This window comes from Lupinus angustifolius, chromosome LG05 (genome assembly GCF_001865875.1).
Source record: "Lupinus angustifolius cultivar Tanjil chromosome LG05, LupAngTanjil_v1.0, whole genome shotgun sequence".
Lineage (NCBI taxonomy): Eukaryota > Viridiplantae > Streptophyta > Magnoliopsida > Fabales > Fabaceae > Lupinus > Lupinus angustifolius.
The window spans coordinates 24,883,950-24,899,287 of NC_032013.1; the positions used below are offsets into that span (position 1 = coordinate 24,883,950).

Genomic DNA, 15,338 nt, shown 5'->3' on the forward strand with positions numbered 1-15,338 from the left:
AACTAAATGTGCACAAAACTTCTAGTGCTTCATCACCTAACTTACTTATTTTTTATGAACATGATTGTTCTGGTAAGATATAAATTATTTTGTTTGAAAGCTTATTTAGGAATGCATTTGTTTACTTAGCTGTCATGTTTGGCATAAAATGTTCATGAATTTGTTTTAAGCAAGTACTAAGGATGAATTTGTTCACATATAATGAAAAGTTGTTGGAATTATATTTTCTTATAATCTCAAGAGATTAACATGCATATATGGTTTTTTTGTTCATTTCTAAAAATCATTAAAGTGTCATAACACAAAACCCATGTTTTAAATCCACAACTATGATTTATCCCTGAATAGATTTTCTTTCCTCTTTCATTGATGAAAATAATGTTATTAGGTTATATTTGAACTATTTTTTCTTATTTGGAAGGTATTTAAAAGGATAATGGAAAAGTAAAAGATTCAACATGTTTGATAATTTTGATTGTTTTAAAATTTTTACTTTCATGTTAAAAGTTGTTTGATGATAGTAATGATGGAAGTGAGTACGGTAGTGATGACAACATATGTGGTGATGCTAGTGACGATGATCTTAAAAATATATAATTTTTTTGGTATCCCCTCAGCCTTTTGGCTAAGGAACTAATTCTTTTCGAGATATGTGACTGTCTCTCCCAACAAGTTTCGCTCATATTAACAAAAGTGTGACTCACATAAAACATGTAAGTAAAAGTATAGTTCTCTAAATAAATCAATGCAAGAAATTTGATAATATGAGAATACATACATAACTTTATAATATTAACAATGATATAAATCAAAATAAAATCAATTCATCCTTGCATTTGTGGGCATTTGATCACTCTGCAAAACTTCTAGGGAACTCTAACTGAAAGGAGTAAACTATAAGATACAAATACAGATTAATTTATGATCATATATTGAACTATTTTACACTCATTTCACTTCAGTGATTAACCTTCAGCACTATGGTTTCTCTGAGAACTGGAACAAACAGATGTATCCTTGAAAGTTTCCTCAAAAAGCTTGACATGATAGAAGCATATGATGGCAGGTTTTTACAAGATCACATGTTGTCTCAGTGTGTCGCAACCCTGTGCTATAGGTTCTGACTAATCGAGAAATGTTATCTTTCGTTATTAGTTATTGAATATTTAAATCAAAATTGAACAATCATAATCCATGACACGGGGTCGAGGCAAATATGCTCGAGATCGATTCCAACTATGCGGATCTTAAAAGTTTTGGTCTCCATATCCGAACAAACCAATTACTTTCCCCGGGCTTCTGATCCATGGTCCTTTTCTTGTTCTTTATTTGAGTGTCTTGTGAAGCTTCCAATTTTGCCAAACTCTTCAAGGGTAACTGTGGACTTGCACCAGATGAAGATTCTACTAGTCCATTCACCATTTCCAATATCTCACTCATCTTCGGCCGACTCTTAGGGTGTTTAACCAGACACCAGTTAGCTATTGCAGCAAGTCTCTGGGCTGACTTTACAACTTGTTTCGTGTCAAGTCTTGGATCCAATATGAGTTCAAATTTCTTTGCATCAGCTAGGTATGGCTTTATCCATTCCAACAGCTTCTGTTCACCCCTGGGCCGATTTCGATCTAAAGGGCGCCTGCCAGTGATGAGTTCAAAAAGGAAGACACCATAGCTCCATACATCGTTCTTTGATGTGAGACGTCCGGTTTGAAGATATTCAGGAGCTGCATATCCTAGTGTTCCTACAACCTGCCCAAACAACCATATGTTGGTAAACTGATAAATGGTTGGGCTGCTTTTTGGAATTAACAGCGACGGAATGAAAAGAGAAACTTGGATCGGGTGCTTAGTTCGTATGCATTTACTATAAAAAGGGCAGCTCAGTGCACGACGCCCCCACCTAGTGGGGTATGGGGAAGTTAGATGTATACAATACAGCCTTACCCCACAAGCAGAGAGACTATTTCCAGGATTTGAACTCATGACGTCTTGATCACTGAGTCACAACCATACTATTGTGCCATAACTCACCCTGTTATGCCTTTACTATATGTATCATTACTCGCATGATCATTTACTCGGCTCTATTAAATCTACTGACAGCTAACTTATATTGAACTTGCCACCTTCCTAATGTAAGTAATCACTTGAGAAGACCAAAAGCAATTTCCTTCTATGAATATGTTAACAATATTTATTTATGAAATCATAGAATAATAAACATAACCATACCGCTGTTGAGACGTGAGTTAGTCCATCAGATGGTCCCAATCTTGCTAAACCGAAGTCTGATAATTTCGCGTTCCATTGTTCATCCAGAAGGATATTTGAAGATTTGAAATCTCTGAAAATTATCTAAATATCGAGCACACAGTTAGCATGGCATTAATAAACTGCACAGGTGAGTACAATTACATTCAATGTATTCAAATTTAATTTCTGAGCTTCCTTTCCTTTTTCTTTTTGGAACGACAATATCTAGACGTGCATAAAACAAGTTTCCGGACAAGGCTGAATTAAATCGAATAGGACTATATGAAAGTTATGCTATACGGTATACACCTATACCTGAAAATCCATTTCCTCATGCAGGTATGTTAACCCGCGAGCTGCATCTTGGGCTATTTTTAGTCTCCGATCCCATGAGAGAGGAGTTTCGGATCGGTGTGATAAATGGTGTTCTACACTTCTGTTTGGCATGTATTCATAGATCAGAAGCCGCTGGATTCCTCTTTCATCATCCTCAGCACAGTATCCCACTAGTTTCACAAGATTGTGATGCTCAACAATGCCCAAAACATTCACTTCTGTCACCCATTCCCTATGCCCCTGAAAAACAAAAGTACAGTAACAAAATTAATGTAAAGGTAGCTCAGTGTACGAGAGGTTGTTTCCAGGAGTTGAACATATGACCTCCAGGTCAAAAAGCAAGCAACCTTACCGTTGTGCCGAGACTCACCCTCAATAACAAAATTAATCTATAAGAAAAAATGAATTACACAAATCCTATTTTGTGTAACAATCTGAGCAATTTGACAACCATAAAAACTTAGCCTCAACTAAGGTTAACAAAATGCAACAATCAAAAGTTTTACACAAAAAAACTTCAAGTATGGGAAGACAAACCTACATTATTCTACATAACACAACTTAGGGAACAATGCAAAGCATTTAATTTTCGAAAAAAGCTTACAACTATAACTTTTTCGCCAAAGTTTTTTGACAATGATTTCATATGCTTGTTGACTCTTCAATGAATTAGTGGTCCCTACGACTTAATTCCATCTGATAAGCACCCTTGAGCCTAGATGAATTAGGTCAAAATTTTGGCTTTCCCCCAAGTTGCGTAGCATTATTCCAGTTTCATAACAGTTTACAAATTATAATGCATTATGATATTAAAAGATTAAAACACAATGCACACAACCAAGCAAAAAAATACGCTTATGTGCATAGAAGCAACGGAGTTTTGTATAAGTTGTCAAAGGAAAAAAAAAACACAAAGCAAACTGTTACCTGCATTCCTCTTTTACTAAGTTGTTTAATTGCAACTTCAATTTTTTGTGATGGGTCTTCTAAGCTTTTGACCAAAGCTTGGTAGACACACCCGAACCCACCCTCTCCAATCATGACAGATCGACTGAAATTCTTCGTGGCTGATTTCAGTTCAGATACAGTAAACACTCTAAGGTTGCTAGGTCTTTGTGACAAACTAGGTGGACTTCTCCTGAGGGATTCATTGTCCGAGACTTCCTGAGAATTCAACTCAGGACCAGATCCTCTAACGTCGGCCTCAACATATGTGGAATTGTCTGACCGACCCGATATAGGTTGAAAGCCTTTAGGTTCACCTTTCTTCTCTCCATACTGGAATATAAAACACTTCATTGCAACTGATTGGACTGCATTTTCAGAAGGGAGTTTGAGAAATGCATCCAAAACAATACTTGCATCTAAAATGAAAGTCATACATGTTGAAGACTTCTCAAACTAAGACCCTGCTTGGTTAAGCTTTTTTCACAAAAAGTGATTATTTTGATAAGTAAAAAAACATTAATGACACTTGGACATTTGTTTGATTAGGCTTTTACAAAAAAAAAAGCAGCTAAAAAGGCTAAAGTTCAACTTTTTTATAAGCTATATTTTTCAGCTTCTCATAAAAATCACTTTTTTTTCAAAATCACTTTTATTAATCCTAAACAAAGGGTATTTACAAAAGAGAAAAAAAATTCACTTGCATTAAATAACAATATCATCATCAAACAATTTCTTAGTTCCCCCTTTTAACAACTCCAATTTCAACATATTTTTTGGGTTTCCAAGAGTATTCTCACAACCTTATGAATGAAAAACAAAAGATCAACAATGAAAACATTCTTCCCCTACAACAGCATTCAAAGAAATAATCATGATCTAGGAAGTTGGATTTAAACTACAAAAAAAATACAAAATTGGCAACATAAACATTGTTTAATTTAGGGAAAAAAGATTAAAAACAACATTTCTCTTGCAACTAGCCATCAAAAAGTATAATTGAAGAAGATATCCTCAGAAACACTAATCACTTGATATAGTCTTTTGGGCCAGCATGGATCAATTAAAAGAACATATTTTTAATAAAAAGTAGAGATTTTGAGGTTGAATCTCACCTTGGGTGTGGTGTGTATAGAGAAGTTGTTGGAATGAATGAAGAAAAATCACTTATAAGAGAAAGTGTTTAACTCATAATGAGAATGGAACAAGAGAAAAGTTCCACACGGTAGATGCAGGGTCTAAGCTTAGTCACACCTTATAATTTAGATTAGCAAAGAAATAAAGCTTAATTATATACTTAAACTTTGATTTTTAATTTTTCAAATATTTTTTAATGTTTTAGAAAACCAAAATATACATTTTTCATATATATTTTTTCTTATTTAACAAATTCTTTAGTTGTAGAACTAATCTCTTCATTACGAGAAGAGTTTAAAATCTATGCACTGTAAAGTTTTTTATATTATCAGTTCATCCACTATTAATTTGTATTATTTTTGTTTGAGAGTTAATGATCGTTAATAAATCAAAGATGAATGATTTGCTGAGAGTAAAAAACTTTTACAATGTCAGTATATACATATTAAATCTACATGAAAAATTGCTAAGAAAATTTTAATGTTCTTTATATAATTTCCTTAATATATGTAAAATTAATCAGATTTATTTATAAAATATAGGAGTGAGGATTATATATTGTGGCATGTTAAGAGATAAGAAGGTGGAGGATCTGAAATCCTCTTAAATGCTACCAAATAAAGTGTTCAATGTTGCATAGTCATTGGACCAGTTTCATTGAAGTCAATGTTGCATTGTTGGTTTCAGAAATAGTCACACACCAAACACCATCATGATTCATGTGTTTAGTTCAGATTTTATATAACTTTATGAAGATTTACTGAACTATTGCATTTTCTAAAAATATCATAAATGAAAGTTATGATATAGTTGTTTATTTATTATTTTTAAATGTTTTTTATAATAAATTGTCATGATTTAACTACTTCACTTTTAATTATTTTTTCCTTAGTTTTTTAGGAAAATTTGAGTTTCCTATACATGTTGATTTAATATATATTTTTAAAAATCTTCTTATGACAAATATGTGATTCTTATGACCCGTCATTTTTATGTGTGAAAGTTACAAGGTAGGTTTGTCTTAAATTTCATTCTCAATATGTGATTTGTTTTACATTGAAACCAAGGTTCTCCATTATATTGTTACCAACAAATATCATTATTTTTTGTTTTCAATCTTCGAAGTCCTAGCTCTATGTTCAAACACGTTATAATTGGTAAGTAAGCGACAAAATTAATAGAATTTTAGGCCCAAATAACTCACAATAAGGGCATTATGATTAAGAAGTCTTTTGCTTTCTTATAACTGCATGCTAAAGTCTTGCTTCCTTCAAATGTCTCATGTCTATTCAAGCCATCAATCAATGCTTGAAACCAAGTGCGAATATAGAGTGAGGATGCGTACTTCTATTCACACCTTTACTATTGCATGCGATCCGCTCATTTAGTTTGGTCCAATTATGGTCAAGTTTCGATCGAGTTTATAGTTGGACTTAGCTTCAAAAATTAGGCTCGAACAATATTTAAGATTGAGTAAGCGACAAAAATAACATGATCCGACCCATCATATTATCACTCACTCATCATCTTTAAATTGTGTAAATAGTAATGTTATCCTAAAATATATTGGTTATCTAATTTTTTCCACCAATTACCAAAATATTTACATAGATATCATTTGATATGTCAAGTTATATATGTATAATAATAATTAATATTAAGAAGACTTTATCTAAAAAAAATATGTATTGTATTAAATTGGGTCTAGGTTCGAGTTAAAGATTAACTCAGTCGATATTTGTAATCAGGTTAGCTTCAAGTCTAGAATCGAATTTGAGATCAAAAAAATAACTCAACCAACATTTAAAGTCGGGGGTAAAGGACAAACTTAACCAACGTGCCCTGCTCACCCATACTACTGCATCATGATTCTATGTATATGCCATTAAGTTGCTGTTTTATGGATTTGTTAGGTTGCATTTGTAGTTAATGGGTGTGAGTATTTGTATATAAATATCAACAACATATCTTCTATTCTAAAAAATATTTCATACATCATTTGTTATAATTGAAACAACACACTTTTAAGTAATAAATACTTTTGGGACAACAAATATGTTCGATACTCTCGTAAATATATCAGTGATGTAGGAATAAGTACTAGTATTTTTTTGTAAATACATGTTTAAAGAAGAGAATTCTAGTACCTTACTCATTGCCATCCATAATAGCACAAAACCACATTTTCCTCTTAAAATGCACATCCTTCAATATAGCCTCTCATTTCTCTATACCATTAATTTCACTATCCATGAACCACGAACCCTTTCACTTTCAATCAAACACTATTCAACAAAAGTGGAAAAACCAAACAAAAAAAAGTTCCAATCCTTCAATAATCTTACCTTCATTTCTTGTTTCTCACTAGAGGATAAAAGTTTGTATTATATGTGGCATGTTATAACAATGATGCCATGGTTATAATAAAACTAACCATTTCACTATTGAGTGTAGATTCATCACAACATTGCATGCATGCATGCATGGTCTTCACCACGTAAATTATGGAAATAAATTATGGAATATTAAGGAACAATAATGCTACTACCTCGTTTGTTTCTCTTGTTTTATTATTATTGTTACATGTTTTTGTTTTGTTAAGTATTGTACCATGGGTTCAATGTGCTGATAAGGGTGATTCTTCAGTGTCTTCATTTTACTCTGAAGAAATATATAAGGAGCTTGAAGGTCTCACTGTAACATTAACAAGGGATATCAAGGCAGAATTAGGCTTCTGCATAAAGGATGCGTATGTCATCTTTACATAATCTTGTTGCATGATTCTATGGCCTTAAATGCATTTCTAGCTCGGCGAAGTTAGTCCCCGAAACTTATTTTCGAGGTGTTTTTGGTTATGCAAAGTTAGTCTCTCTGGCAAATTTTTGTCTAAAGACTAACAAAAAGCAACATGACATGACTGATCATTAGTTTTTGGACGAAAACTTGATAAAAGACGGACTTTGCATAACCGAAAAGGTTTGTGAATCATAATTGATGGAAAAAGTCGAGGGACGAACTTTGCACATGGACAAAAGTTGAAGATGAAAAATGTATTCTATAATATTAGAGTTACTTGGTCACATTTCTCAGTTTCCTATCTTTCAGGAAGCAAGATTGGGAGGAAGCCTTTAATTTTAGGGGAAAGTTGGAATTTGTGGATAATTGTGTTAAGCAAAAAGGTACTTTATGGCATATACTGAACATTTCTCTGTTCTTTTCTTGTCTGTTTTCTCTTCTTTATTTGAAGAAAACTCATTCATCCATTCCACTACACTACATCGTGTATTTTACATATCCATACGATTGAGTCCTTGGATTTCCGAAATAGTGTAAACTGCTTCGAGTCATTGCTATTTGACTCGAACCTATTGATTTAAATGACAGGAGATTTCAGAGATAGAATATGTACTTCGGCTGAAATAAGGTACTACTTCCGAAGTTTGTTCGAACAAGGGGCCTCGACATCAAGTTATGTAAAACCAAACAAGAATTGCAATTTGACTTCATGGGTTTCTGGTTGTGAACCTGGTTGGAGTTGTAGTGTTAGCCAGAATGTTGATCTCAAAAAGGATACAAAGGAAATTCCTATTAGAATTAAGGACTGTCAACCTTGCTGTGATGGATTTTTCTGCCCTCAAGGGTTAACTTGCATGATAAGTAAGTGTTCTATGCCTTTTGAGTGAGGATGAAATTATGTTGATTATTGAGATTTTAACTATAGTTTGAGGAAACTCTTAAGTGCTCTTGAAGCATGAGAAATATGTGTTCTATATCAGCTTTGTAGGTCACCTCTTCTGTCACTTTAACGCCATTGTTAATGCGATGCTTCATGTGCACGCGTTCTATAAGAACCAAATTTCTTGGCTTTGGTCCAAGTGGCAAGAAACTTGGTTCTCCCTTAAGCAAGATCTTGGGTTAGAGTCCCGTGGATGAAAAAAGGCACTGAAGAGCTTTGCCTCCTTAAATAGGTCTTCCAAGATCGACTTGAATTAGTCGAGGTCCGGTGTGACTTTCAAGTACCGAGACTTGTACTAAATCTGCCTCCTTAAATTTAAGAATCTCTTGTACTAGTCTTTCCAAATGAGGATCTTTTTCATATTTTGTATGTTCTATTAAATTGATCACACTTTTCTTCACAATTTAAAAAGAGTTCTATATTTATACATAAGACTAAGAAATTGACATTTTTGCTTCCAATCATAAATATGTACACCAAACAATTTGCATTGTATCAGAATACACAAATACATAATCAAACCTTCTGTTTCTATTACTGATTTGATATGAGACTAATTTTTTTCCTTAGTCAACTTGAGGCTATGGTTTAGTCTATAACTGCATACACTGATGCAATATTCTTTTCTTCACTTTTGCTTTTTATAGTGACAATGCTAATTCATATATTCTGTGGAAGCATACACTTGTTTCAGTTAAATCTTTGTCTTTTGTGAGTTGAAGTTAATTGCTCTAGGATCATATTCATATCTTTTAACTTTTCTGATTTTCCTCTATATGAAGCTTGCCCACTTGGCTCTTATTGTCCACTTGCAAAACTGAACAAAACAACCGGAGTATGCGATCCGTAAGTTCCAACATCGAACTTATTTTTTTTCTAAAGTGTTGTATATGGTTAGTTATTTAATTTATCTAAGTTATTGTTTATGCTTAGTCATGTAATATAGTCATTAATAAGAACAAATTTGAGCCATTGAAGTCATGGTGATATAACTCTTTGATGCATACAAATTTGCAGATATAATTACCAGATACCTCCAGGAGAAACAAATCATACTTGTGGTAGTGCTGATGTTTGGTCTGGTATTATGAACAGCAGTGATATCTTCTGTTCTCCGGGATCATACTGCCCGACCGCCATACGAAAAGTTCCTTGTAGTAGTGGGTACTGACTTATCCTAGGCCTACTTTTGCCATTACCTAAATTGTCTAAATTCATTTTGTTGCATAAGATAATGTCCTATAGTACTAACATCTGAGATTAATACTCACTGATTTGATGCTCTCCAATTTCAGATATTACTGCAGGACGGGCTCAACTCATCCGAATCGTAAGTCTCGTGTCTACGGTTAAATTTACGCCATCATGTGTGTCCTTAAACTGTGTTTCATGGATTTGTAACATTTAAGTCTATATTAATGGTTTTTCTGGACTTGGTATAGTTGTCTTAGGTACGACCCTTGTCTCTGTTTGAAAGAAAAACCGATAAAGGACATGATATTTGATACCAAAAATAAGTGATATCTAAACTTTGTCCATATATGCTTATACATGACAGCAGAACTGGCATGATAGGACTAGCAAGATTCAGAAAATAATCTATTAGCAACTGGATTTAACTTCGGTTCACGAGAATGCACATTAAATCGAAACCTGACTTTGTATTGTTCATCTATGCAGCATGCTCCAGGTTGAGTACCTGTAATCCAAACACATCAACTCAAAATATGCATGCTTATGGTGCTCTCTTTATTGTAAGCATTCCATTCTAGTATTCGATGAAGCTCATTTCCGAGTCCTTTATTCATTTCTGCGTCAATGATATCTATAACAGTTGTTATTACATGTTTATATTGAATAACAACACCGCATACACGCAAACGTTGTTCGTATAATCTTTGCTAAGCATTCCTTCTCTCACATTTGGTTTTATTTCCCTAATGCAGATTGCTTTGAGTACTCTCCTGATCTTCATTTATAACTGTTCTGATCAAGTTCTAGCTACTAGAGAAAGAAGGCAAGCTAAATCCAGAGAAGCTGCAGCGAGACATGCAAGAGAAACTGCGCAAGCTCGTGAAAGGTGGAAAATAGCAAAAGGTGTTGCTAAGAAGAAAACATTGGATTCATTATCACGAACCTTTTCACGTAGAAAATCAACTAAGCAAGGAGAACCGACAAAGGGTTTTGGTCTAACGCCTCCGGATGCTGCAAGCTCATCCGAGCCTTCGGGTTCAAAAGGCAACAAAAAAGAACCTAGCAACCTTAGTAAAATGATGAACTCACTCGAGAATGATCCAAATAGCCAAGAAGGATTCGATCTTCAGATTGGAGATAAGAATGTTAAAAAGAATATGCCGAAGGGAAAACAGTTACATACACATAGCCAAATCCTAAGGTATGCTTATGGTCAGATTGAAAAGGAAAAAGCTCAGCAAGAGAACAATAAGAACTTGACATTCTCAGGAGTGATTTCGATGGCTACTGAAGGCGAGGTTAGGACAAGGCCTGTGATTGAGATAGCTTGCAAAGATCTAACTCTGACTTTGAAAGGGAAAAACAAATGTATACTGAGGTGTGTGAATGGTAAAATCATGCCGGGTAGAGTTTCGGCTGTGATGGGACCCTCAGGGGCTGGAAAGACAACATTTCTTTCAGCTATTGCAGGAAAAGCAAGAGGGTGTACTATGACAGGACAAATTCTAGTTAATGGAAAACAAGAATCCATTCACTCATATAAGAAGATTACTGGTTTTGTGCCTCAAGATGATATTGTGCATGGGAACTTGACAGTGGAGGAAAATCTAAGGTTCAGTGCAAGATGCAGGTATCTGATTTACCTTAACCTTACGCCTTACACAACTTATTTTTCGCATCTTTTTATATTGAATGCTGTATTTGTCTTCGGCTTTTTGCATACTATTTTTAGTTTCAACAGAACTTAGATGTTGTTCTTTGGATGCTGGTAATATTGTTTTTCTGTATGAACATAATATGTGCAACAACTAACACATGTTATGTTTTTTATCCATGAAATCATACACATGCTTTTTTCTTAAATCGAAAATAGTTTCGCAAGTACATAGAGATTAACACCTAAGTTTTGTCTTCGAAGTTTCCACCCCTATCTAATTGTTTACTTCATTCAAATGGCTGTTTCTTGATACTCAAGACTACCAGATGACATGCCGAAACCAGACAAGGTTCTAATAGTTGAAAGAGTGATTGAGTCTTTGGGTCTTCAGAACATAAGGGACTCTCTAGTTGGAACAGTAGAGAAGAGAGGTATATCTGGAGGGCAAAGAAAAAGAGTAAATGTAGGACTTGAAATGGTGATGGAACCTTCCTTATTAATCTTAGATGAGCCTACAACTGGTTTGGATAGTGCATCTTCTAGTTTACTGCTTAAAGCACTTAGACGCGAAGCTCTCGAAGGGGTTAATATTTGCATGGTACTTCATCAACCAAGGTAATACTTTTGTTTCTCTCTCACTCTAGGAATTTTATTTTGGAAAATGTTTGTTCGACATCGAAATTCAGTGTCAACACTTACATGAGTATACGAAAGCATTTGATAGGCATGTCAGAACAAGATAAAAAGACTGAAAAGCAGAAGATTTGGCTCCACAAGAAGGGGCGAAGAAACTAAAGACACTAGAATAAAACATCATGTTTCATCCATTCATTCGCACTTGAGCTTCTTTACATTCTCAGTATACTATCATCTCTTACATGTATTTTCTCTATTTTGTTTGTGATGCAGCTATACTTTGTTCAGAATGTTTGATGATATAGTATTCCTAGCGAAAGGTGGCCTTACTGCATATCATGGTCCAGTTAAAAAGGTAGAAGAATATTTTGCAGGCATTGGAATCCCCGTACCGGATCGTGTGAATCCACCGGACCATTTTATTGACATTCTTGAAGGTTTAGTGAAACCAAGTTCAGGTGTAACTCATGAACAACTTCCTGTCAGATGGATGCTTCATAATGGATATCCAGTACCACATGACATGCTTCATTTTGCGGATCAAATTGCCGCGTCTTCATCTGGTTCACAAGTACCTGAAGCAACAAAGGCTAATGATGAACCTGTTGATCAATCCTTTGCTAAAGAATTTTGGGCTGATATGAAGAGTAATGTTCAGATCCAAAGAGATCACATAGAAGCAATCTTCTTAAGAACAAAGGACTTATCTAACCGAATAACTCCCGGTGTTAGCAGACAATATAGATACTTCGTTGGACGGTACGAAATCTTACGAGTACATAAAATTGGCCATGATGCCAATTAACCAATACACCTTATTTTCTATATTCTTATAATCAAGATTAGCATCTCTATCTTCTGATAAGAAACAAATTGAAAGTTGGACTTGAGCAATACATTGTTGCAAGCTCAAAAATGTTTTTTTTAAGGAACTTTTTTATCCTTTTTTAACTACAATTTACGACGTCTATCGGGTCGATTAGTTATTAATCAAGTTCTGCTTTCAGGATTGGCAAGCAGCAACTGAGAGAAGCAAAACTAATAGCAGTGGACTATCTTCTTTTATTAGTTGCTGGTGCTATCTTAGGAACTCTTACCAAAGTGAATGATGAAACATTTGGGTCCCTTGGCTATACATATACTATCATTGCTGTTTGTAAGTTTCAAAGCCACTATTTAACTTTATTCTCATTGTGTGCTGTTTATAGAAATGAAATATATCTTTTCTTTCTTACTTGAACCTATAAATTCAGATTAGTGTATGGTTCGCGTGATACACAAATTATGTTCTAACAATTACTAAAAGTCGAAAGAAGGTTGTATATATCATAAAGGAATCATTTGTCTAAAGAGCTTAGTTAAGCTATTATTCAATAACTTCTTGAAATAAGCTAAAAAGAACTTAGTTTCTTAAGCTTTTCTGGTAAGCTTATTGAATTAATCTAAACAGAGCTAATAGAAAGCTCAAAAGTTATATTTGTAAGCTTTTTTTGATAAATTGTTCTTATAAACCCAAATGAACTCTCTTACAAGCTCTTCCATTTGACTTTCTACTGATTCATATTGCACAATTGCAGCCCTACTTTGCAAGATTGCGGCTCTGAGATCATTTTCTTTGGATAAATTACATTACTGGAGAGAAAGTGCGGCCGGAATAAGCAGTCTGGCTCATTTTCTAGCCAAAGATACAATTGATCTTTTCAATACAATTGTCAAACCTTTGGTTTATCTGTCCATGTTCTACTTTTTTAGCAATCCGAGATCAAGCTTCGGCAGTAACTACGCAGTTTTGCTTTGTCTAGTGTACTGTGTGACTGGCATGGCTTATGCATTAGCCATTTATTTTGAGCCTGGTCCTGCACAACTGGTATGGATCATATCAATGAACTCAGTGCCAAAGATTGTAGTGAAACTTGTTCTAACACCACTTATAGTGCAATTTGTGACTCTATCAGTGCCAAAGATTGTGATTGATCTAAGATCTATTAACTTGTGATAACACTACAAAGCAGATTATAATTTAAATTTGAGTTTTTCACCAATCACAATCTCTAGCACAAGTTATAGGAAAAGTGATGTTATCTTCATTTTCTTATATGGTGTTGCTGATAATAACTTGCACCTTATTTTGTTTGCTTTATCTTTCACTTGTAGTGGTCAGTGCTTGTTCCTGTTGTTATGACTCTCATTGCAAGTCAGAATAGAGATACTCCATTTATGAAGATCCTAGTAAAATTGTGCTATCCAAAATGGGCTTTGGAGGCATTTATCATTGCAAATGCTGAAAGGTTTTGTTCTATTCCCCTTTCTTTTGATGGAGTACTGAAGTAATCATGCATGCATGCATATGTATTTTACGATCATACAATCTTCCTCGGCGATCTCGCCGCCAGTTGTGAGATTGCATTTAGAGTGGGCACAAGACTCGCTAGCTCTTAAAAACTCGTAAGATCTACCGATCCTACGAGTTAAATCACTATGCATTTCTCATGTTAAGAAATTGGTTATTAAAGTGATGTTTTTGTCAGGTACACTGGTGTATGGCTCATAACTCGTTGTGGTTCATTGATGAGTACCGGTTATGATGTTAGTGATTGGCCTATTTGTCTCATTATCCTGATTTTATATGGTATACTTGCTCGAATTGTCGCATTCTTTTGTCTAGTCATATCTCAAAAGAAATAATTTACATTTCTTTATACTGCCCTTTTTTCTCGGTAAAGAAAAATTGTATTAAACCAAGTACAATAGGTGTTATATATATCATGCAGGATTCAATCCACCATTCCACATAGTCAAGTTTATGAATGGAGATTACTTGTTTCAAGATTTGGTGTCTCATTATGTACGATTTTTATAAAAAATTCCTAACAATTTAAGGAAAAAAAACATAAAAATAGAAAACAAAATTTTTTGATTACTTGTTGTAATGTGATTGACTTGGGACATAGAGAGATAAATTTTTGGGGACATGTAATTCTTGTTCCAAGTTTATATGAAGAGAAATCATCTGTCCCATTTTTCAAGCTGATTAAAAGTTGACACATACTTAAAAAGAAAAATCAAAAAATCAAAAAAATAATTGATTTATGTTATTTAATGGTATTTGATTGGGTTGAGACATAGGGACAGAAACATTTAGGGATAAAAGATCCGGTTCACAAATATTCTTTTTAATGTAAATATCAGATACTATTTTGCAACAGATTATGCAAAGGTTATAGTCTTTATAGGTACAATATTTTTCCAAATGAATATGGTATATGCATCATACTGCATATTTTGAAATACTATTATATTTTGTTGTCTCTGCAAAATAATTACTATTATATCATTTGAGAAATCATAGAATATGGCAAAACAGAAACAGCAGGGACATTTTGTGCAAATAGGACTTCTAGGACATGGATTCAAGAAAGAGTGTAATATATATATATATATATA

At 34.0% G+C, this 15,338-nt stretch overlaps 2 protein-coding genes across 2 annotated transcripts; one reads left to right on the forward strand and one right to left on the reverse strand.

The window, feature by feature from the left end:
• Positions 842-4,778, reverse strand: LOC109348372 (probable serine/threonine-protein kinase PBL19). The gene is made up of 5 exons (XM_019588776.1): positions 4,650-4,778; positions 3,517-3,902; positions 2,569-2,829; positions 2,233-2,355; positions 842-1,749 (listed from the first exon to the last, which is right to left on the reverse strand). Exons 2-5 carry the CDS (start codon positions 3,886-3,888, stop codon positions 1,237-1,239), a joined length of 1,269 nt encoding a protein of 422 aa, XP_019444321.1. The 5' UTR covers positions 3,889-3,902; positions 4,650-4,778; the 3' UTR covers positions 842-1,236.
• LOC109348373 (putative white-brown complex homolog protein 30) lies at positions 6,952-14,579 on the forward strand. Its single transcript, XM_019588777.1, has 14 exons — positions 6,952-7,420; positions 7,777-7,850; positions 8,056-8,328; positions 9,190-9,253; positions 9,425-9,571; positions 9,703-9,737; positions 10,088-10,161; positions 10,354-11,231; positions 11,577-11,873; positions 12,168-12,653; positions 12,902-13,050; positions 13,472-13,761; positions 14,049-14,182; positions 14,423-14,579. Exons 1-14 carry the CDS (start codon positions 7,176-7,178, stop codon positions 14,577-14,579), a joined length of 3,303 nt encoding a protein of 1,100 aa, XP_019444322.1. The 5' UTR covers positions 6,952-7,175.

Bases quoted from the DNA above. Each gene is read 5' to 3' on its own strand.
- LOC109348372 (XM_019588776.1), bottom strand. From the start codon at position 3,888: ATGAAGTGTTTTATATTCCAGTATGGAGAGAAGAAAGGTGAACCTAAA. The intron at 2,356-2,568 runs GTATAGGTGTAT...CTCGATATTTAG, and splicing joins ATGAGGAAATGGATTTTCAG to ATAATTTTCAGAGATTTCAA. The intron at 1,750-2,232 runs GTATGGTTATGT...TTGTTTGGGCAG, and splicing joins TAACTCACGTCTCAACAGCG to GTTGTAGGAACACTAGGATA.
- LOC109348373 (XM_019588777.1), top strand. From the start codon at position 7,176: ATGGAAATAAATTATGGAATATTAAGGAACAATAATGCTACTACCTCG. The intron at 8,329-9,189 runs GTAAGTGTTCTA...CTCTATATGAAG, and splicing joins AGGGTTAACTTGCATGATAA to CTTGCCCACTTGGCTCTTAT. The intron at 10,162-10,353 runs GTAAGCATTCCA...TCCCTAATGCAG, and splicing joins CTTATGGTGCTCTCTTTATT to ATTGCTTTGAGTACTCTCCT.